Below are 25,345 nucleotides of genomic sequence, written 5' to 3'. Positions count from 1 at the left end.
GTGGGTAAGGGATGGAGGTTAGTTTGTATTTGTTTTTCTCCAAGATGGGTAAAATTTAGAGGAAGGGGTGAAAACAAAAATTGCAGGTAAGAGGGGATGGGGATCTTGGAGGCTTCCTAATCGGGGAGGGATGGAACACACACTCAGCTAGCTGAGAGACTACTTGTTTAATTTTACTTTACAGAACTGCGCGTTTCATACCTAGGCGGGGAACACGTATTCAAATTTGGCTCCTCTTCGTACACACAGACTTGCCACATGTATCCATCTTCTGTCAAATGCCGCGCGATGCAGCCTTCTTCTATCACATCTGATCTTCACCCGTAGTTGGTGTTTAAAGAACGCGATCAGATCTTGATCAGAAAAAGACAACACCCCCCGGCAACCTTGCAGACGCGACGTCCAAATCACCATTCTCGCCACGGCCAGGATCGTAACGTAGACCATTTGTCTTTCCCGGTCCCACGGCGGCCTCACGTTGTCCACAACATTGGATACAGTAATTGGGCGAGGATGCTCAGGATCGATGTGAGCCGTCACTCCGAAGGGTCGAGAACGAGGTCAGGGAAAACGGCAGTAACCACGGGGTGCCACGGTTGGTCATCCTGCATATAGTGGCTCAGGAAGGCCAGCCTCTCAGCATCTCGATGACACTTCAAGTCCGGCATTCCCAAGCCTCCCTCACACGGACGTTGAATACAGACCTGTCTGCTCACCCAGTGTCTTCCTCTGTCCCAAAGGAGCGAGGACAAGAGTTCGACAAGAGCTTTTAGGTGTTGTGCAGGCAGGGGAAGTACAGCCAGTCGGTAAAGGATGAGAGGAAAGACGTAAGTGGCGCACGCCTCAGCTCTACCCTTTAAGGAAAGTTTCCTAGGAAGCCACGAATTGACTGCAGCCTCCACCTTTGACCGTACCTCCAACCAATTCTTGTCAAGCTGGAGACCTGGTCCGAACCACACGCCGAGGATCCGGATCGGGCCATCTGTCCAGCTGAAGGGCACCGGGAGGTTTGCGTTGCCACTCCATGCGCCCAACCGCAGTCCTACCGACTTGTTGCGGTTTATCTTGGCCCCGTGATTCTTTCGTACTGTGTGAGTGCCTCCGACACGACCTCAATGTCTCTGAAGCCCAACACGAAGACCGTGACATCATCGGCAAATGCGGATACCTTGGCAGCTGAGCCGCCAGGCAGAGCCATTCCGCGCAGGGCCGAATTTGCCTCCCCATGTCTCAGCTTGCGGAGAAGAGGCTCCAAAGCCAGGACATAAAGCAGGGGCGACAGCGGACAACCCTGACGAACCGACCGAGAGATAACAAAGGTTTCGAGCGCTTTCCGTTGACTTGCACGACAGCCATGGGCTGTCGATACATTATGGAGATCCACTTGCAAAAGTCCGGTTTAAAACCGGCGGCCTCTAAGACAGATGCCAGGAAACGATGGTCGACCCTATCGAAAGCTTTGGACTGATCTAAGTTTATCAGCGCGGCTTCCGTGTCGTCATCTATTCCCCCCTCTAGGATCGTGCGGATCAGGTGCAAGTTGTTCTGAATCGATCTCCCCTTCACAGCGTAGTTCTGTTCCGGTTCAACCAACTCATCGATAACAACCTGCAGCCGATTCGACAGGACCTTGGCCAAAATCTTCAACTCTGTGTTTAGCAGAGTTATGGGCCTGTAGTCGTCTAACTCTTCCCCTCCATGCCCGTCACCTTTCTTCAGCAATGTGATCACTCCCTTGGTCACCTGCCCTGGGATGGATCCCTGAGCGAACCAATGGTTGAACATATCCGTCAGAAGAGGCAGAAACATGGGCGACAGCCTCAAGTACAGTTCGTATGGCAGACCATCAAGTCCTGGCGATCTGTCACAGTTGACCTGCTTCAGCGCAGTAAAGACCTCCCGCTCTGTCACCCGGCCCTCGCAACCAGCCGATCTAGCCGCCTCGAGGCGGGGAGAGTCAGCCAAATAGTCGCTAAACTCAAGGACCGGAAGATCGGGCTGCTGCGTAAAACGCTTCTCAAAATGTTCTCGAAACCCCTTGCAGATCTCCCGAGTCGATTCCAGGGTGTGTCCATCCGGATGTTTGACTTTCGCAATATATTTGTCCGAGCCACGTCTAGAAACCTCACGGCGCACGTCTGCATCAGAATTGACTGCTTCGTTGCCTATCTTTCTAAGCCTAGCTCTAACTACTTGGCCTTCGTAACGCTCGCTAGTCTCGCGTAGAAGGTCCTGCTTAGCTAGTTCCTGACTAACCCTATCACCCTCCCCCGTAGCCTGGGCTAGTTTCTGCTCTAGCTGCTTCTTCGTCTTGGCCTTATCTAGTGCAAGGCGCTGGGCATACTTGATGGAGAAGCTTCTGATCTTGGCTTTGAGACCTAACCACCACTTACTCCCGGTAACCGCCCCCACTAGTGCCTTTTTAATCAATTCTCTTAACTGATCTTGGAAGTCTTGTATCTCCAGAAGGGAGGTGTTTAACTTCCAGTACCCCACTAACTTAGGCCTATTTCCTAGCTTCAGCCGGGCCATAACTAATTTATGGTCCGTCTGGCCTAGCCAAGTGAACGTGGGACAAGATAAGAAGTCTACTTCGCCTCTCCTAACTAACATCCTGTCCAAATAGGTATTTGGATAGGAGGAAACGCTATTGGTCCACGTCCACATCTCCCGCCCCGGATGCTCGAACCGAAACCTGTCGACCAGACCGCATCTAGCCATCAGATCAGCCAGGCTGGACTCGCACCTCTCCGATCCTCTAGCATCGCCTCCTACCTTATCTATCTCGGGGTCTAAGATGGCGTTCCAATCTCCTATTAGCACTACCTGCTTTCTGACAATCTACAAACGTGTCAAGCTGACTGAAGAATGAGACCCTCTCACGAGCGGTGCTGGGCGCATGAACCGCGATCACCCGAAACACAGAATCTTTTACGGCAACATCGGCCACAACCTGCCTGCCCACCGCATCTCTATGGACAACGTCGACCGTCGCCGACAGGGTACGTTTAACCAGCACGGAAACTCCCTTCCCCCGCGGGCTGCCATATGCTGAGAAAACCTCAAAATCTCTGGCCAGCACCTGACAGTCCACAGAGGAAACGAAATGCGTCTCCTAAATCGCAGCCACATCCACTCCCAGGGACAAGAGGTCGTGCCGGAGGCGAGCCGCCCGGCCCGGTAATCTCAAGCCCCTCGCATTCAAACTAGCCAAATTCAAAGCCATAGTACCTACCTTAGGGTGTGTCACACTCAGCTCCGAAGTCAGCTGGGGAGAGGACGCCGACGTTATGTGCCATGCTCAAGGTGGTCAGGTTTTTCATATCCTGACCTTCTCTCGCAATGCCGCTGACGTCCAAAGGATAAATTAATTTTATGGCCCTGTAGAGTGACGGATGGACCAACACGGGGACCCTTCCCTTGCATTGTTTTGACAGTTCATCAAGAGAATGGTCATTTTTTTTCACCAGTTCAATTCCCGGAAACGCCCCTTCAGCGGCCTGCAGCCTTGTCCACAAGTTGGTCTTGCAGGCCTCTGGAGTTCTGACAAAAGTTATTAGGAGTGGGGCGTCCGGGAAATTTGAGGGGATATTTACATCTTTCCCCTCTATCTGTTTGTAATCGAGCAGAGGTTTTAAGTTTTTCCTCTGCCGATGGGAAATGTCTGTGGCCACAGATAGAGGGTCTACATTACATAGTTCCTCAGGGGCAAGGACCTTTGGTCTGCAAGAGGCAGCGGAGTCTCTTATCTCCCTTGGTTCATTCTTTTCATTTTCTTTTTGGGGTAGTGGCTCAGTTTGCCTTGGTGTGGGGACGGGTGTTTGTGTGGTGTCTGGTGTTGGTGCGGTGTCTGGTGTTGGTGCGGTGTCTGGTGTTGGTGCGGTGTCTGGTGTTGGTGCAGTGTGTGGTTTGGGGGTGGAAGTGGATTTTGTTGTTAGGGGTGGTGTATGTTCACAGGGAGTGGGGGCCACCTCTTCTTCCTCTTTTCTTCTTTTGTTTTTCTTTTTCATTCTTTCGAATGAACCGGGGAGAGGTGAGGTTGAGTTCCTCTCCCTCTCACTTGCGGATTCATCCTCAGAGGAGCAGTCTTTTCTCCGCTTGATCCCCGTCTCGATTGGTGTGGGGACCGTTGGTTGTGTCTGCTCCTCTATTTGCTGCTGCAGCTGTTTTTGTTGTTGCTGCTCTCGCTGGTGTCGTTGCTGCTGCTGCTGCTTCTGCTGCACTTGCTGATTTTGCTGCTGCAGTAGTTGTTGCTGCAGTTGTTTCCGCGGCATTGGCTGCGGTGGCTGTTGTTGTTGCTGCATTTGCAGAGGCTCCTGCCTCGATTTTTGGGCTGGTGGTGGGACGGTGGCAGAAGGGATTATGTGTTTCCGCTTTTGTCTCACTACCGTGCTCCATTCTTCCCCCTTGGCCTCCTGGGTGGTTTGGGTTTTCCTTGGAGCTGGGGTTGGTGCTGCAGTTGCAGGGGTTGTTGCCGCCTGTTTTGGTGCGGGCGTTGTCTCAGGGGTTGTGACCGCCTTTTGGGTTGTTTGATTAGGGGTTACCCTTTGGGGGCAACTCCTAGCCATGTGGCCCTGCTTTTGGCAGAACCAACAGTGTGGACGATGGCCATCCACCACTACCGTTATGCTGGCATCTTTGTATGTCAGCAGCGGTGGTATTGCTCGAACACCCTCCCTCTTCAGCCTCATTGCTATTGTGTAGCAGCCCAGGTGAGTCCCAGTTTTTGACCGTACTGGGGTCACCTGTTCTACCTCACCGTACTGGCTGAAGAGGCATCCCAATACTTCCGCAGGTATTTGGGTTGGCACATTAAATACCTGCACCCAAGTCCTTCTCTTGCCCTGGTATTCAGGAATTAGTTTGACTCTCCCATGCTTTATTTCTTGGAGGGAGAGTCTCTCCGCATCATCCTTGGTGGGTAGGAGGATGTCCCACACAGCGAAGCTCCTCTGGTACAGGTATAGTACTGGGATGTTAAGTTTGTGGAGGAGCCCCGCCATGTCTTCCTTCTTCATCCCTAGGAGGCGGTTTTCCGGTATATCGGAAATGGCAAAGGACAGGACTCTGCCCTCAATCGCCTCCCAGGCACCTGGTATGGGTTTTATATCTGCCCCCTCTATGTATTGTCTGTACTTTGTCAGGTACAGGTCTCTATACTCTTGAGGGGACAGTTGTTTTTCTACGGTCTTCCCCCACGCAGACCCTCTTGTTGGTGTTGGTATGGGGTCTCTAGTGGGGTTAGACCGTTTTTGGTCTTTTATGGAGGTCGCCCCTGCCTGTTTATTGGCGACGCTTCCTGCCTCCCCAGATGTCTTGGTCAGTCCTTTTGTGGGAGTGTCACATTTTTGGGCGGCGGCTCCCTTTTTAGTGTCTTTTTCGGGAGCAGCTTCCCGTTTTGGGGAGTCGGCCTCTTGGGGAGCATGATCTTTTTTGTTTACTTTGAGGCCATCTGCCCCTTCCTCGTTTGTGAGGTCCAGGCGGTATGCCCCCTCATTTTCTTGATCTGCTCCCCTTTTGGGAGAGCAGCCCTCCTGGGGAGCGCTGTCCCCTTTATTGTCCTTTTGGTCTGGCACCTCCTCCTTTTTGTGGTTGGAGTGAGATGCTACGAGCGATTTTGGTTTTGCTCCCCTTTGGGGGGGAGTCGCCCTCGGGGGGAGCTGTTAAATTTTCCCCCTTCTGGGGAGCGTCCAATGGTGTCATACCCGGGCGGTACGCCCCATCAGCAGTTTTTTTTTCTCCTGTTGGGGATTCGTCCTCTTGGGGAGCAGTAGCCCCCTGGCTGGGGGTATCCATATTGGTGGGCCCCTGGCTGAGGGTATCCATATTGGTGGCCCCCGGGCTGGGGGTGTCCGTTTTGGGTCCCTCTTTTAAAAAAAATCACTGAAAAAAGTGACGTGGAATCAGCGTCCAAAGTGGGGAGCCGACTTTGGCGCCAAAAAGAGGTGGCGCCAAAAGGCGGCAAGAGGGGAGATAGAACTGAGAGAGGGAGTGGGAAGTTAGTGGAGGGAAGAGAGAAGGTGTTTCCGACCCTCCCTCGCGGGAAGGTCGTAAATTATCAGCTCGGATCCCCCCCCCCCCCCGTGGGGGAGGGGGGAGAGCAGAGGAAGACAGACAAAGTGGGGGTGCGGATAGAACGCGACCCAAAAAGCTTGTCAGGTGTTCCGGGCACGAGAATGTGTCGCCAGAACAGCACTGCCTCGCACGATGTAGGTATCAGAACAGATGGTATTTATTTGCTCCCCCACCGAGCAAATTAGGCACAAGGCCGATTTTTAATGTGAGGAGTGAAGGGAGGGGGAAGGGAAAAAGGGGACCCGCTCCCGAGAGGTGGGAAATGGGAGCTGGTTAATGGTCAGGCATGTGGGGTTGCCCCCACATCTGGTCTTTGCTAGTCATAGCTAGTCATAGCTAGTCATAGCCTGCAGCATCTGAAGAACAGATACTACACTTTGATCCCAGCCCGAAGGCCAAGAACAACAGAAAAAAGGCAAGTTTCTTAATCATAAAATAAAAATGCATGTGTTACTTATGTCTGATGTTATATTTCATAGTCATAAATCTAGTCCACATCAATTTCACTCATACGCTTATTATATGCAAGAATGTTATTGGTTTATGTTTCGCCAATATAACTTCCAACCTTTTTCAGGCGCATCTTTCCATGTTTGGTAATCTTTGAGCCCTAAAACCTTTAAGGAATTTCAAACTGAGCACTTTATTTAATCTATAAGAGTAGATGGTTCTTGTTCTATCAGCCATAATCAGGCAAAAGTGCTAATTATTATACGGCTCTTAATTGTTATTGTTGTTAAATAAACGACAGGTATGTAAACATAAGGTTAGAATATTTGCATTCCTATAAAATAAGAATATTTGCATTCCTATAAAATAAGAACATTTACATTCCTATAAAATAAGAATATTTGCATTCCTATAAAATAAGAATATTTGCATTCCTATAAAATAAGAATATTTGCATTCCTATAAAATAAGAACATTTGCATTCCTATAAAATAAGAATATTTGCATTCCTATAAAATAAGAACATTTACATTCCTATAAAATAAGAATATTTGCATTCCTATAAAATAAGAATATTTGCATTCCTATAAAATAAGAACATTTACATTCCTATAAAATAAGAATATTTGCATTCCTATAAAATAAGAATATTTGCATTCCTATAAAATAAGAACATTTGCATTCCTATAAAATAAGAATATTTGCATTCCTATAAAATAAGAATATTTGCATTCCTATAAAATAAGAATATTTGCATTCCTATAAAATAAGAACATTTACATTCCTATAAAATAAGAATATTTGCATTCCTATAAAATAAGAATATTTGCATTCCTATAAAATAAGAACATTTACATTCCTATAAAATAAGAATATTTGCATTCCTATAAAATAAGAATATTTGCATTCCTATAAAATAAGAACATTTACATTCCTATAAAATAAGAATATTTGCATTCCTATAAAATAAGAATATTTGCATTCCTATAAAATAAGAATATTTGCATTCCTATAAAATAAGAATATTTGCATTCCTATAAAATAAGAATATTTGCATTCCTATAAAAGGTTAAAACTAAATAGGGGAATTGCTTAACAGCTACATGTCTCAGCAATGATGTCACAAGGCATAGGAAGCTGCTAAACTACTGAGGAGAAATCTTTTCTTTTTGACTGAACTGGCAGAGAGAGCAATTGGATTTGGATGCCCGCTACCTTCCCCCCATGGGAGAAAAGGGTTGGGTGTTTTATGCATGTGCATGTATGCTAATAATCACACACACACACACACACACACACACACACACACACACACACACACACACACACACACACACACACACATATACTTTTTATTTGTTTTTACATAAGCAATAATGTGTTTCTACACAGTCATGAGCATGTTTCGGCCAACTAGTTTTTAGTAACTAGAGACCTCTTCAGACGATACAGCTTATACGATAACTAAGTTTACCTCAGGTTATATAGCATAATCATATTTACACAATGGTTTCCATTAGATCACGAAGTAAATGACCTTGAGCCAAGCAAGTACTAAAATGGGTGACCGCTTGGTAAGATGAGGTGGTGTATATGCTCTGAAGCTTGGAGAGAGGTGAGCACCACTAGGTTAGTCTTAGGCAATACCCACTGCATAAAAGAATACAGTGCCCTCAAGATCCCTGAGAGTTAAGGGACTGATGGATGTATGCCATCAATAATAATAATAATAAAATCCCAAACAGATTTTTAAAACTCAATTGCATTTGTAATGTTTTTTAATGAATAATACTTAAAAGTGGTTATTGAAAAGACAAAAAAAGATAGAAAATAAAATGAAAACTTCAGCTACCACCTCACTACTATGGAAATTTGATTCTATGAATATAAAAATTTGATTCTTCCAACAAAGTAGAGCCACTATGTGGGATCGAAAAACATTCCAGCTGTGTTACATAATTACCTGTAGTAAGGCTAATGCAAATTATCAATGTTAATCTAAAAAAAAAAAAAAAAAAAGAAAAGAAATACCAAAACTGGCAATTTATTAAAAAAAGTATGCATTTATTATTGAATGTGTAAAACTTTGTATAAAACGCTATAAACATCGACATCTAGATAAAATAGCTGTGCCCTTTTCTCCTAAATACTACCTCTTTCTCACACAAGACTTATTGCGAGTCTATCTCTATTCTGTTATTATTTTCATGGCAGAAAAAACATAACTCTGATGTCTGTATTAAGAAAAAACATAATCCTGACGTCTGTTTTATAATTCATTTCAAATAGTTTAATAGAAACTAATTAATGTTAAAAGTAAATCATTAGATGTTAATGCCATCTAGAAAAGAGGGTCAAAATAATATCTGAAGTTATATTTTAAAAATGACTCTCAAATTACTATTAGCTACTATGTCACTACAGTTCACCGATGAAAGATGGCAAGGAATGTGGAACTTTGCCGTAGATCCTGAATACATTGATAATCCAACTGTTCCTTACACTGCAAAGATAAGATCTTGATGCATGAAATGAGGAAAAGAAGATTGAAATTATGTTGCAGTTGACTGTACCCAGGGAGGATAATTTTTCAATTGCAGAAGACAGAAAATATAAGCGATTTAGTGCCAGGATAGAATAAGGAATATTATCATTTGGCTGTGGGATCTCAAGGAAATGTTGAGCGAAAGTTAAGCAACATATTGCAAGATTTTTTTTTTGCTGTACAAACACAGAAGTAAAAACTTTGCGACAGACATGCAGGAAGCAGCAAAAGAAGGCATCATACTTGATCTAGCTAAAAAGGAATGATGAGTGTTGGAGAAAAAAATAACAATACAACCTCTAGTGGTGTGAGGGGTCATTTCAGAGATGCAGTCGAGGAGTAGAGACTGAATCTGAAGTGGTTTCTCCTGAAAATCATGGTACTGGATCTGGTTGCGGCGCTGTTAGCTGCTGTGCATTGTAAACAAGGCATATAAATTACTATAATAATTGCATTTATGCAAAGAATAGACTATTTCACTTAATTGCATCTTAATTATATTTTTGAATATTAACATAAAAAAATACTGAATTAAATTGTACTATTGTTGTATATTAAGATGTTTTTCACTTAAACTCAATAAATTTGCATATTTTTATTGTTTTAAATTATTTAAGATTCTGTTTTCTGTTCGTATTTTCAAACCATGTGGTTGTATCAAGTTTGAATGGAATTTGTAAGTATTAGGTTGGTGCAAAAATAATTTTGTTTTTATGCATAAAAACATTTATTTTTTTATGATAAAAAAAAACAAACATTATTTTTGCTGTAACCTAATAATAGTAGGTATTACTTGATCAGAATCGCAACATGAACCATTCTAATTTAATTATTGTTCGAAAGATTAAAAGAGCAAGAGTAATGCCAAAAGTCAGGTCATGTCATATGCTACTGGTACCATGTAACCTAGTACTACTTGTTGCATGGTCGGGTTACCGGTGACTAAACCAGTTCCCCCACCAGCCTGTCTGGTGAGGGTGGCTAGTCTCCCAGAAGGATTAAAAACGACCTTTCAAAGGGTGTACGAACCCTCCTTTTTTTTTGGGGGGGGGTCAACGGCCAACTAGCATCGTGCATATATATGTGCATAGGTGTGGGCGTGCATGCGCGTGCCTATAAGCACCGGTCGATGGGTGGTGTGATTGTTTATAACTAAATGTTTATAATAGGAAGTTTCCCTGGATCTGTGGATGTATATGTTGTTGGGTGGGTGTTTGTAAATATACGGGTGCATCTATGCGGGTTCATGGAGGCTTTTAAGATGTGTATATGTGTTTATTTGTACATAGGTGTATGCTGGTTGGTGCATGGATACGGATGTGCTTTTCTGTGTGTTTATGAGTATAGGTGCTTGCGGGTATACGCATATACATATGCGTGTGTGTGCACGCGATCAGTTCCATAACGCGATCCAGTGCATTTCTTGGTCTGTCATCCACCATCACTGCGGAACCGATTACAGATGTACGAAAGTGTACCTGTCAGTCAAGACTCTGTGCTGGCCTCCAGGTGGACGCCACTGGAAACTGAACTTCAGGCTAACAGTACAGGGATCTATGCGAAGCTCAACCCAGACAGAAAAACCAGAAACTGTGACGCTCTATTAAGGCAGTTTGAGAAAGTTGATAACACTCATTCTGGCTAGTCACTGCGACCAATGAGCTGCCGACTCATCTTGGGCAATCCTTGCCAGTCTGGCGTACCCCATTGGAGGAGAGGGGTGAAATGGCAACTGACAAAACCCACTTCATCCTTAAACTATTTTGTCAGCAAATTCCTTACGAACCATGAAACAAAAACAGAAAAAGAACTCATACTGGCAGGGCGTCGTCCAGGATAATAAGGCCCACAATACACCCAACTTCAAGTTTGCATCGTGGAACATACGAACGATACTTGACAGGTCTGATTCGACAAGACAAGAAAGAAGTGCGATTAAATTAGAAAAATATGACATCGATATTGCTGCCCTAAGTGAAGTCAGGTTCAAAGAGAGCGGTTCCATTAGAGAGTCTGGCTACACCATTTACTGGAGTGGCAAGGCCTCTAGTGAGAGAAGCGAATCCGGTGTCGATGTAAAATTTCAAATGTTTAGACCAAAAATTGCCTGGTAGAGACCGCAGAGGTCAAATGTTTTTTTTAACTTTGACCCCAGTTTTTACCCTTTACGTTTATTTTTTTTGGCTCAAATCCAATTAAAAATGACCGTGGCTGGAAACTTTGTTGAACTGTGCTATCAAACATTGAACTGCTCAGATTTGCATTTTAAGGGTGTTGGCAATGGTCCTGCTGTCATAACTTGGATCGATAGAGAGCATGAGTTTTACAGCAGCACATCTTCAATCTCGCTCGTTGAACATTGTGTCACTTTCAGACATGATAGAAGGCTCTTATCGTTCTTGGGATTTGGACACAACTGGCCAGTTAGTAGATGGTTTGCAGCAAAAAAGAAAACCAGTTTTCATTAAACAGAAATGGAATCATGCCTTCTTTTCTAGAGTGACATTTTTTGTTCCACAATGTACTGATAATGGCCATGAATTGCGTACAAAACAGATTTTATATGCAGCGTCATACCAGGTAACAAATCTATGTTCAAACTGACAAACATATTATGTCTGCCACTTGGTTGATTCTTTTATGTTTTCTTGTAGAGGTTTTATGTTGCAATGATGACCGCCTTTCACCTCTTGATCAAAATAAAGTTGATTTTTGTCTTTTAATTCCATGAATCATTCCAATTCAGTGAATATCCCCTTTTTTCGATATCTTGTGACAATCACGTTCAACTTGATAGATTCCCTACTCTTCCTTGCCTTTGTCTGCGGACATGACGTGTCATCTTCGTTTCTTTATGAATTATTCAAAACAATGTAGACATACTTTTTAGTTGATACAGTTTTATCAGATCTTCTCTCTTGTAATTTTCTGGTCATTTAACATCGTTTTCACTGGTTGAGGTGTGGGGTTGACGTAATGGATATAGTTAAGACTATGGAATCACCTAAGCATATATTTTTATTTTATTTTTTATTAAAACCTAAAAACCACTCGAGTATAATGGTTAATGAGATGCATAAATTTTTTATGCAGCGTTTGATTGGACAGTTATACTTGTCAATGGTAGAGGGCAAAATCTCTGTCTACTTAACTAATCTACATACAAACTGACAAACTGACAGACATATTCTTGTAGAGTTTTCATGTTTCTATAATGACCGCTCATCTTTTCATTCCATGACTTATTCACATTCATGAGTATTCCTCCTCCTTTTTTTAATATCCTTTGACAATTGCGTTCAGCTTGATAGCTTCTCTATTTAAGAATTTAACAAAACATCTGCTATAAATATCTCACAAAATTGAATAAACCTCTTCTCATAGCTATGCAAGTAGATCATGCTTTTCAAAATCATTATTAGTGTGTTTGCAATTTTAACATCAGCTTTTGTCATTGTTGCCATTAACTTATAGCCAGCTTGAAGACTTCATACTGCAATCTAGTCACACAAAAGGAGAAAGCGCAAATTGATTATCTGTCATTGAAAAACGCTTCCCTGCATAAGATTTATATAAAATTTTCTACATTTCAACTTCGAAAATAAAAATGGCCACCCATTTTCTCATATTGTATATGGTTCTCCTCTCATTCACTTTCATGATGGCGTCCTATATTTTATTGCTAACCTTCGCAATATAAATGGGGATCTTCTATTATTCACGCAGGGTTTCTTTTTAGATCTATGGCTGTTAAAATTTATATGAACTTTATGTCTGGATAAAACCTGAGCTGAGATATCATATTCATTCAGAATCTTAAGGTTAGAATTGCCGTGAAGCACAAAAGGTGGAAGTCACCTGAGCTGATACCTCTGTACATAATTAATTTATCTTTAAGAAATCTTATATAGTTTCATTGCAGACACACAGAACATTAACATTGTACTAAGATACAGGTAAATGTATTATATTGCTTGAAAGCTTTCATAATGTGAAATACACTTTTATCATCAAGTAAAGGGATTTTCCCCCTATTACATTGATGAATATAGCTTTCTCACTAGACGCTACATAAGCAAATCTGCTTTGGCGTGGAATTTGGTTAATGCTTGACACAAATTTTCAGAAAATATGCGTTTGTTCCATTCGTTATCAATTGTTTTAATATTTTGATAGTTGTGCGCTGTCTTTTTTTTTTTCTGTTTTTATTTTGAATTGTCGCACTAATTTAGGGTTAGTGTAAGGATATAAAGAAACAGCAGTTTTGTGTTATTTAGAATTCATTACAGTTCCAAAGGTAATGGGCGACTTCTCAGGCATTATCAATTCTTTCGGGAGGGAGACGTGGTTTATTGTCTGTGGTGTTTTAATCCACGAAAAAGTAATGACTATACCGAGCAGGATATTTTTGGCTCTAAATTGACTTTTTTGCTTCTTTGGCTATGAATTGACTTTTTGCAGTATATCCACTATGTACCCATCTTTTGTTCTTCATATTGTCACTACAACAGTCAGCAGTAGTGTTAACTTATATCCCCTTTCAAAGTCTATATATGAACGATACTATTCCTCTACCCTTCTCCAAAAAACAACAAGTGTCTCTCTTCTAAATAAGTATATTGTGCCAGCATGCTCGTTCTAAGTCATCAAACAATAATGAACATTTCAATATTCATTATTATTTATAAGTTTAATACTAACAGAATATTACAATTAATATTTATAGCCAAGTAAAAAAAAAAAAAAACTGCAAAAGTGATGAGAGCTTATGTTCTTTGCATTTTAGATTTTTTAGGACAATGTTTGTGCATGGGTCTTTTCTTTAAATAGTTATATCTTAGCTAATTTTATTAATATATTTAAATATCAATAGTTTGTTGAAAATTTCTTGTCCAAAGTTGGAGTAAAAATTGATCAGCATTTTTTCTTTTGTTTCTCCATTGTTATAGAAGTATTTATTGACCAGAAGTTTTGTCATAATGGCATCATTTTAACTGTCAGAATTCTCAGAATGCAATCCTAGGTGTGATAATTTAATAAATGTCATTTTTATTTTGCAATTTGTGTATAAATGATTGATGGAGTTGATTTTTTTTTTCTGTCTTAGTTCTCTTTTTTGATTATCTAAAACAGTTTTGTTTTAAATTTTCAATATGAAATATAAAATTTGTCTTTTTAATATTACTCTCTGGTTTAATATTTCTACTAATGGTTTAATTACATATATTTTAAGTTTAATTACGTATATTCAATCATCAAGTTTGACTTCTATACATCATCACTGTGTACGCATGCCTAATGGTCTTGTCCCTTGATCTGTGTTTCAATGGTATCACTCAAGTAACAAACCTTTTTATCAACATTGATAGCTTTGCCATCTAAATATACTTTCCGTGCATCACAATTCTCATCCATCTTCACTGTCTTACTAAAACTGGGTAAATATTTACCTTTAACTCTGAATAAAAGTCCTCTTACTTTTTTTAGGCGATTACATGTCAACAGTTTGGAAAAATATCTTGAAATAAATAATTAAAAAAAGAAAAAAAAAATTATCATAATTTAAACTTTAATGTTGATGGACACTTTCTTATATGGTTTTCTTGTAAAATGATCACCCATTTTTCGGCCAGAAGATGTTAATGATCACAAACTTCTGGACCAAATAGTGTCAGAGAAATGAAGAAATAAAGTAGTGTGTCCGATTGGGGTGTTACGGTAACAAGTGAGTAGGGTTAACTAGATAAATATGCAATTTACACAGCTAATGATGAGGAATCTGAAACAAATAAATATAAATTAAGAATTTGAAGGCAAAAGAATGTACAAACAATAACAATAATAAATTAGCTTATCTCAGACGTCAAAGAATGAAGCAATTGTCTAGTATCGAAAGTTTTAGAAAACAAAAGAAGTTGATTATATAGGTAATGATTGAATTGGGAGAGACTAAGTTTTCGTTTGGAAAGAGAGTTGTTTGTTTGGCAACACTTTCGTTTGGCGAGATGTTTGATCCTTGGAAAATGAAAGAGCTAGCAAGGAGAGCTCGGTGTTGTATACCAGTCACCACAATGTATTGAAGACCAAAATAAAGCTGGAACAAAAGAAATTATGTGTTTTTCACATGCCATACGAGTGCGGCCACGAAGGGAGCAGGTTAACCGAATGCATGCCTGTTTATATATCTCCTTGTTGTCAAGGAATGTGTTGTGGTTTGGAGTAGCAGTCCATGTTAAAAACGGTCTCATGTAATGTTTATTCTATGTGTTAAAAGGGACTGTTTATTGTATCTGTTTAAACCCACACTTTTGCATTGATAATAAGGATGTAACACGTCATTATTCTACCAATAATTATAAAGTGTGTATATTATACATACATGGTGGAACGATAAACTTGTCACCCTAAAGAAAACAACACTACAGCTTTTAGAACTTTTATTGAAAAAAATCAATTCAGGTAACTTGATTATGTAGTAGAGCTGACATATATTCAATGTAGCCACCTTCAGCCTCAATCACTACCTTGATATAAGTCCAGAATTGGGAGCATGCCTTTTTCACAAGCACCAGCGGGAGCATCTAAATACTTGGCAGATGGTGGTGATCAGGCTGACTTTGGTGTTGTGGTAGGTCATGTTGGTGCTGTTCTCGATATATGACCAAACAAAGTAGTACAGCGGGTTCAAGTCTTGGAAGAAGCGGTGGGTCAATGAGAGAAGGGTGCAAAGTTGTAGCACTCCTTCTGAAGCCAAGCCTGGGTCTCTTTGATTTGTGGGCTGGTGCCGAGCTCTGCTGCCACACACAGGGTCTGCCAGCAGCCATCTAATTACACCAGGGAGTCACCACACTCTTCAGTACATTCAGGTACACTTTGGGGATAACTTTCAAGCCAACTGCGAAGGTGTGAAGTGGTATGATGTGACTCTCACATGAAACCACACCAAAGACTGTGGCCGGAAACTTTGTTTTCATAACCCTGGGCATGTTTCTGTTGTTCATGGCAATCCAGCGATGCATTCTGAGGGTGCTGGCAATGGTCCTGTTGTCATAATATGGATCGGTAGAGAGCATGAGTTGTACAGTGGCACATCTCTGATCTCACTCATTAAACAGTATCACTTTCAGACATGATAGAAGGCTCCTATCACTCTTGGGATTTGTACACAAGTGGCCAACTAGTAGATGGTCTATGACAAAAAAAGAAAACCGATTTTCATCAAATGGAATCATGTCGTTTTTCTAGGTGACAATTTTATCATTCCATTCTGTACATGGATACAACACATTGATGTAGTATGTAATAATGTCATTATTTGATGCCGTATCTAATACTGTATATATAGTAGGTCGCTTGCATGACAACCTAGAAAGCTGGACAGCTTATCTGGCAATGTGTTTCCCACTTCACCTTAGATTCAACAAACAACACCCTCTCAAATTTACTGATGCAGATGAAACCACACTTAATCATCTCTTCTCATATCTGTGATATCATAAAACACTTAGACACCTTCAAGGCATGTTGACCTGATCTCATCTCTGCTATACTAATTAAGAAATTCTCAGCTGAGCTTTCCAAACTCTACAACAAATGCATTGCTGAATTTTGCTTCCCAAATAGCTGAAAAATAACCCCTGTGTTACCAGTGTACAAGAATTCTGATGAAAGAATTGACCTGCTCAATTATCGCTCCAATAGCCCCCCTGCCCTCTTTGTTCTAATCTTTGCATCTTTAATCAATGAAGCACTAGTTCACTGCCTCGCAAAAGCTGATGTCTCTGACTGGCAGTTTGTATTCAGGCAGTACTGTTCTTCTGCATATATTTTAACGGTCATCTCTGACTGCATATACCGTGCATTAGATAAGATGGGGGAAGCTAGAGCTGTAGTCGTTGGTATATCCAAACCCTTTGACAAAGTTTGGTATGTAGGGCTCCTAACATGAAAAATAAATCCTATGGTGTTACTAGACGAATGCTAAATGTAATTATATGGTTTTATTAGATAAGAGGAAATGTATATCCAAACAGCAAAATATTTAATGCGGGAGTATCTCGGGTTGATCCTTGGACTACTATTATTTTTGACATTCATAAACGATCTCTCTGATAATATTGTGTATGGGATGGGTATATTTGCTGATGATTCAATGCTCTCTAATAAGCATCAGGGGAAAAACGGATGTACACATATCTAAGGCGATGACAGAATCCTTAGAAAACAACCTCCAGTCCATAGTGAAATGAGACCATAAATGGATAGTAACATAATGCTACTAAGACTAAGCTTCTTTTCTATAATAATTATAAGAAGCTTTCTCAACTAATGATAGCCATGACTAATAACACCTTATCTGAGAGTTCTTCCTTTAAACTCCCTGATTTAACATTCACAGTATTTCCTACCTCTACAAAGCCACCATTTGTTGGCATATTTGGGTTGGTACATCTACTACTAATCTCTCCCTCTTAGACAGAGTCCAAAGAAGAGTCTCCAATCTAATAGATCCCTCACTGTCAATCCCTATCCCATTGCTGCAATATTGAACCCTTGTGCTTGTTTTATAAGTATTTTAATGGAATCTGCTCTGATGAACTCTTCATACTAGTACCTCTTTGGTGTACATACCTCTAACAAACCTATTTAATAACAAAATACCACCCCTTCACTGTAGAGGTCTCTAAATGCCAAAAAAGCCTTCTATGCAAATAGCTTCATCCCTCGGACTGCTAGACTTTAGAATTCCTTCTCTGTTACCTGCTTCTTTGATTGTAATGACATGCAAAAGTTTAAATGTAATGTAAACCAACATCTCACCCTTCTCTCCTAAACACGGTCCCTAAAAGTAGCCGTTTACATCCAAGTGGCAATATGTTTTGTTTGGACTGAACATCACTAAAAAAAAAAAATGTTTAATTGATTATCCTTTTGGATATGTGGATTTATGATAAAACTTTTTTTTTTTTTAACAAACTTAAGTCAATTTACTAATAACTTGTTTTAATCGAAGAGAAGATTGGAGAGTTGGTAATTTTGAGGATATTTTTACCTTCGATTTGTGAGGACACTATTGATCTATTTTTCTCTTCTCATATTTTAACCATTCATGTCTAATTATCGATTTTCTGTTTTCAGAGAGACTATCTTCACCAGCAATACGTCTTCACTGCCCATTAAAGAGATTGCTCAAACAACAAAGAGACTGGATCGGTTTGGAGGTTTGCATTTCTTCAATCCAGTTCCAATGATGAAACTTTTAGAGGTTTGTAAAGCATGTATATTTATATCAATAGTATGGAATATCAGAGCATTAATCTACTGAATCTTTTGAAACTGCTAGTATCAATGTAATTAATAGAATTATTATCTAAAGAATATGAACAAACATGGTAATAAGCAGTTCAGGAGTACACTAGTCATCATTTATTTCCAGGAAGTGACGTAGATGTCTATTAGCATAAAAAAATATGATATTTGGTTTTAACATCCATTTTACATACTGGAATATGTTAGATGGCTTTCAAACTAACCTATCTCTGAGCAAAATTTTATTTATGACTCTTTCTCTTGAATCCATCCTTATCATTTCCTCCCATGCCACCTGGTCCTGGATATGACCTAAAACTATATCCGATGGTGAGGCCCCACCTTGCCGGCTTTGGGGAGTGTGGAGCCACCCTTTAATTGCCATTGCTCCCAGGTCCACTCTGACCCGGAATGGTAGTACCTGTTAGGGTCCCAACTATGAGTTAAATAGAATCTGATGTAAAAAAAAAAATATACTCCATTATCGTTCCTCAAAATAACTAGATTCGGCATTAAATAACCTGAAAAAGGTTGATATGCCGTAAAACAAAAACAACCAACCAACCCATGCCACCACAACTTCCTCTGTAAAGTAAACCTGTTGCCATAACTATTCTACATCTATTGACCCAAGAATACTTATCTATTCTTTTAATATAACCATTCCATGTCTTTCTATACTCTCCAAAGTTAAGCTTTCGAGATGATTGGAAACAAGGCTTTCCTTAAGATTAACATTACACATCTATCATATCATTTCTCTTCAAGCGATCCATGTACTCAACCATCACTGGCCAGATTTCACATCTATACATCGTCATTAGGGCTGTGACAACAGCATATCATTTTCATTGTTTTGACTCTTGAGTATATATCCATTAATATCTTATGTTTTTATATAGACAGATGTGGTTCTCAGTTGATTAAGTGTGTTTGTGTCAGATATGTGCCCGAGAGTCAAAAGAATGAAAAGAATATTCTGTTGTCACAGCCCTAATCATCATGATAGATTCTTCCCTTTGTTGAAAGTGGTAACGTTGTGTTGATTAGTAATGACAGAAGTTCCCTGAACTAGCTCCATCCACTTCTGAAACTTGAAATCGAACTTGAATCTCTACAACCCTTGCTCCAGTCATATCACTAAGGTAACGAAACTTCTCAAAAACCTGCCAAGATGTATTTTGTCCACATCTGAGTTGGCATCCATCTCTATTGTCTTATAATTCTTGCTCATAAACTTATTATTCAAAACGTTATGAATGCAGGTTGTTATCTGCAATTCGAGATTGAGAATAAGCGTACATGGGAGGGGGGGTTTCATCATTCATTTTTTGGAAATGTTGTGGGTGTCTGTTAATATAGATGACAAACTGCATCCTAAAGTCAAACAAAGTAACAAATGGGTGGGTATTTCATCTAGTTTTTATGCAGCGTTAATTTTTTAAAATCTATTTGACATGAGAACATGCCTTTTCAAATTAGCCTTTTAATTTGTTTTTTATTATGTCATCTTCATATTTTTTTAATGCAGAACATTTTATGCTGATTATTGCATTGTGTTCAGGCAGTTGATGACATCTGTTTTCTCCTATTAATATTGACCCACTTCTTTTTATGTTTGAATTATTCAGTGAATCCGATAAAATGGAATTTCAATTTTTATTGATAGCATTTCTTTGTTTTTATTTTTGAATTTTATCATATATTTTCGATGAGTCGACACACCCAAAAGATATTTTGTCTCTATTTTTTCATGTTGGTCTGTCACGCTTCAATTTGAAAGAGGGTTTTCATCGCTGAATGTAAAGATCAAATGTACACATCTTATTTTTATTTCTGTCCAAACAACTTTATATGCATCTGTGTCGGTCAGTCTATTACGATTTATTCATTTTTTTTATTTTTACTTGGGAGTCACCACTTATCAAGTCCCGAAGGCCACTCGGGGATAAGGGTTAATGAATGTAAGGTGGTAGTATAGTATTCGTTAATAGTGTAAATTGGGTAGAATTTGATTATCTATGGGGACGGCTCAACAATAACTTGTTCACATTGGATTTGAAGGTTACCATGTTGTATGCAACTTGGAAGCAGGCCAGCAGTTCTGAAGAAAAGTTTTGTTCACGGAATCTGTGTTTAGATTTAGGCACAGTCAGTGGGTGGGGAAAATTGTATATAATTGTTGTAGCTAGTCCAGTGTTTTTTGTGAAAGTTTGGCAAGGGTGAACCATAGATTGTAGTTCAGTCAAGCAATTATGAAAATAACAATAGTTACAACATGGTATATTTATTATTGGAATCCTTTGGGATGAGTAATTTGTATATTTATCTATTTATTCATCGACTGTTATCCTCATCTCCATAATTGTTGTTTCACGACGTTTCGGCCAACTATTCCTCTGGCCTTCATCAGGTGGTTAACTGCAATGGGATAGGAATGCAGAGTCTCTTAACCGTATATTCAGTAATTACTGCCTTCCATAGTTGTTGTTGTCTCACCATGTTTTGGCCAACTAATCCTCTGGCCGGATTTGGGTAAGATTGCAACTGCTATTTTCAGACAATGCTCACCTGGAACCTAAGAGATTCAACACCTCTATCCACTGTGCCACGGGCCCCTGAAGATAGCGGTTTCAATCCTACCCAAAGCCGGCCAAAGAATTAGTTGGCCAAAACGTGGTGAGGCGACAACAACTATGGAAGGTAGTAATTACTGAATATACAATTAAGAGACTCAGCATTCCTATGTCGTTGAAGTTAACCACCTGACGAAGGCCAAAGGAATAGTTGGTTAAAACATTGTGAAACAACAACTATAAAAATAACACTCTGCAAATAAATAAATAACATGACAGTTTAAAAAGTTTTATTTTTAGTCTGTTAATAGTTTTAAATAGACATTTTTTGATGTCTGCTCAAATTGGTAAGAGCCTCTATCTGTCTGTCATACTTTTAGATGGCATTTTCATAAACACACAAGTTGAATGGATGCATCTTATTCAACATGTGTTCAAGCATCTCTATAGAAAGCTCTAATTATAAGCATGTGTTCTGCAGCATATTTTATCTGGTGCATATGAGTGGTGGACATGCAGTTGTCAAATGCTTAACTAAAGAAAGAAGGGGAGAAGCAAATAAAGTTGAGTACATCTGGCCAGAGTCAGACCAACCAAGAGATATTTTCTTTGTTTGAAAAAGTGGGTGGTTATTGAATGGGAAAAGCTCCTCTGGAATCATTTCAGTAATCATAGGAGCAACTGGGCTCATGAAAAAAATGTTAAAAATTACCTGGCAAATATACCCAGTAAACCAAATGCAACAAAGATAGCAATGATAACATTTAAGGAGATGGTTAGAATCTTGAAATGATATCTTGGTTAGAGTTTCTGAAAATGACATCTGGCAGGATGTCTCATCCTCTGTAAAACAAGAAGAAAATCGAAAAAATTTTGTCTAGCTATTGGTTCATCATGCTTAACTTTGAAATGGCATTTCTAGATGTGGAAATGCATATCTTAACACACTATCCATTTGTTGGTCTGTCACATTTAGGTTTGAAATGGCATTTCTAGATGTGGCTATGTATATCTATAACAGATTCTGTCCAGTCATTGGTCTATCATGCTTAACTTTAAAATGACTAAACATGCAGATTCAGTGGATGCATCTAACGAATACCCATTCTTATTCTTTATTTTTATTCTTTTTTAAATTGGGATGTATCGATTTCCATTTTTTATTTCTGTACATAAGTATAAACTTGTACATCGATATGTCTGCAGCCCAGGGTAAAATAACTTTTCTTCACCTGTGTCTATTACACCTTCCCCTTCCAATCCACCATCAGATACCATGCTAGAGGTCTGACTATAAATCTAAACATTTGGAAAATAAAACTATTTTTTTTCTTTATTTTCTTATCATAGATAATTTTTAAAACAATATGATAAGGTTTGTATCATTTGGATTATTTGGACTACTGTTCTTATCCTGAGTATTATTCTTACAAAGGTTTGGTTGATGTAATTTCCAACCTCCTTCAGGTTTATCGAGTCAAACTCTGGAATCTGCACAGAATTTAGAATGGAACCCTTTATTTAATACATGCGAGTAGCATGTTCTCATTGTGTCAGCCATGACCAGGTAGAAGTCTTAAATAACTCGCAGTTGTATTGTTAGTACCACCCATGTTGAGGATTTAGCCTTCAGTTTCCAGTAGTGTATCATTTAGAACTGAATTTTATCTAGTACTTCATCGATTAAGTCCATGTGTCCTTGCAGACAACTTGAAGAAGGTCGGAAGTTACATCAGTCGAAACCTTGAGAATAACAGTCAAGATGAGAACAGTAGTCTTAATTATTCAGATGATCTAAACTAGCAGGATCTGTCGAAATTTCACAGGAGACTCATTCATATGTAATATATTAATGTTGGCATTCTGCAAATGTTCCGCGTGAATGGAGACGCTCTGATATTATTGTAACTCTTTTGGTAAAACTGCAAAAGTATTTATCTAAGCTCAGTACACTTAAATATGAGATTTTAATTCTTGCAGATTTCGTATATATTATTATAGAGTTAATGTTCTATTGATTTTTATATATTATAAAGTTGCGATTTCAAAAATATGTCCATATGACTTGAGTGTATCAGCTTGAATCGAAACTGAAATCAGAACTTATGAAAAAAAATATATATATATCTGTGAAAGTGAAAATGTCTGTGTGTAGTTCTCTACCAAATAACTCTGTCAATTTTCGATCTAGAGACTCAAGATTTGACATAAGGAGTATTGAGATTTGAGAAAATCTTTTTAATCTGTTTTTGGCCAGAAATTTGGCTGTCAAGAGGTCAAAGTTCAATGATTTGACCTTTGGAAACTCTACCAAACTCCTCCACCAAATTTGGGTCTAAACACTTGAAATTTTAAATATAGGTTACTTGGACATGGATCAAACTTTTTAATTTGATTTGAGCCCAAAAATTAAATGTAAAGGGGTCAAAATTGGGGTCAAAGTTAAAAAAAATTTGACCTCTGTGGTCTCTACCAAATTACTCAGCCAATTTCTGGTCTAAACTTTTAAAATTTACGGAGATAGGGCAAGCTTTTTAATCGGTTTAGGTAAAAAATTTGAGTTGCCAAGGGATCCAAGTTCAAAAGATTTGACCTTTGTGGTGTCTAGCAAACTACTCAACCAATTTTGGGTCTAAATATTTGAAATTTATACGTAATGGGTATTCAGACATGCGGCAAGAATTTTAATGAGTTTTGGGGAGAAAATTTGGCTGCCAAAAGGTCCAAGTTGAAAGAGTTGACCTTTGCAGATTCTACCAAATTCCTCCGCCAATTTTGGGCCTGAAGACTTGAAATTTTAAATGTAGGTAACTTGGACATGGATAAAACTTTTTATTTTGATTTGAGACCAAAATAATAAATGTTAAGGGGTACAAATTTGGGTCAAAGTTAAAAAAAAAAAAATTGACCTTTGCAGTCTCTACAAAATTACTCAGACAAATTTTGGTCTAAACATTTGAAATCTTACATAAAGTGTATTCACATGTTAGGCAACTTATGAACAGTACATAGGGCCCGAGCAAAGCCAGGCTGAACTGCTAGTATATAAATACATATAAGTTGAGTAAATATAATTTGAGTTCCTTCTGCCATACCCGACACCAAAACTTATGAAGAATTCTTGATAAAATTATTTATAAAAAATAAAGATGATTTAAGTATCATCAGCCATAATTGAAGCTAAAACCAAAACGTATAAAGAATTCTTGGTAAAATTATTTATTACAAGAAATTGAAGTCCATAACAATTAAACCACTCGGATGTAATTGTGACACAGAAAATAAATAACACACATGCTATCGTATTAATATATAGATTATCATAATCCTCATCAAAAAATTCAAAAACATAGTATAATGAAGGCTTGGAAATAGAAAGCAAAATATCGATAATCATCACAAATTAAGCAATTGTTAATTTTTAATTCTTCTGTTGTCTTTTTCACACAATCTACAAGCCAGGAGCAATTCTTACTTTACCAAAGATCAGGTATAATTGGTCGACAACTCAGCACCACATTTTCTATATAAATTAGTGCATCAGTTCTGATGCAAATTTTGGTAAGTCATCTATTCCAAATAACCATCTATTGAAAGTGCTATAACTATTCACGGAAATAATTTTTTTTTTACTCTTGTTCACTCCTAACAGGGCATACCGCCACTTGGACATAAGGGGCTACTATTTGGGACCATGCCTAGGAAAGATTAACAAGATGTTGGTTTACATTACATTTAAACTTCTGCATATCAATACAGTCAGGGAACCTGGTAGCAGGAAGGGAATTTCAAATTCTAGCTATTCGAGGGAAGAATATATTAGATTAGAAAGCTTTCTGGCATTTAGGAACCTCAAACGTGAAGGGGTGAGATTTTGTTGCCAAACGGGTTAGTTGGGGATATGTATATTCAGGGGGGACAAGTGCAATTAGTTCATCAGAGCACAAGCCATTAAAATATTTGTAAAACAGGCATAGAGATGCCACATTGTGGCGATGGGACAGGGGTTGGAGCTTAGTTGACAAAGTGGGACTTATTAGATTGAAAACTTGTTTTTGACGCTATCCAATAATAACTGATTAACTATCACAGTCTAATTCTACTGTACCAGATGTATCAACGTAAGTCCACTTTCTCTTCCTAGTCTATTCCTCTTTTGTTAACAAATCTGTCTAGAAATATTGTAACAATATTGGACGTTGTGTGTAAAATAGTATTAAAAAAAGTATTTTCCACATCAGGTTAAATTAAGAAAAAGAATGGAAAGGCCATCAAATCATTAAAGCATTGTGAAATAGGTGAGTGAGATTTTTTGACATTATATAGCCATTAGAGATTTTAAAAGAATATGATGCAATTTTTTTTTAAAAATGAATATAGTCGTTATAAT

The 25,345-nt window shown here is 39.1% G+C and overlaps 1 protein-coding gene across 1 annotated transcript in view; it reads left to right on the top strand.

Annotated features, from left to right (window-relative positions):
• Positions 1 to 25,345, top strand: part of LOC145297636 (hydroxyacyl-coenzyme A dehydrogenase, mitochondrial-like) — a 134,164-nt gene that overhangs the window by 60,487 nt on the left and 48,332 nt on the right. Inside the window, exon 4 of the mRNA XM_080143740.1 lies at positions 18,209 to 18,335. Within this exon, the coding sequence (XP_079999866.1) occupies positions 18,209 to 18,335 (127 nt within the window). The remainder of the gene's footprint in view (positions 1 to 18,208; positions 18,336 to 25,345) is intronic.

The sequence above is a fragment of the Euprymna scolopes genome, chromosome 18 (genome assembly GCF_053919585.1).
Source record: "Euprymna scolopes isolate OS-2025 chromosome 18, ASM5391958v1, whole genome shotgun sequence".
Taxonomy (NCBI): Eukaryota; Metazoa; Mollusca; class Cephalopoda; order Sepiida; family Sepiolidae; genus Euprymna; species Euprymna scolopes.
This window is presented reverse-complemented; position numbering and strand designations above follow the sequence as displayed.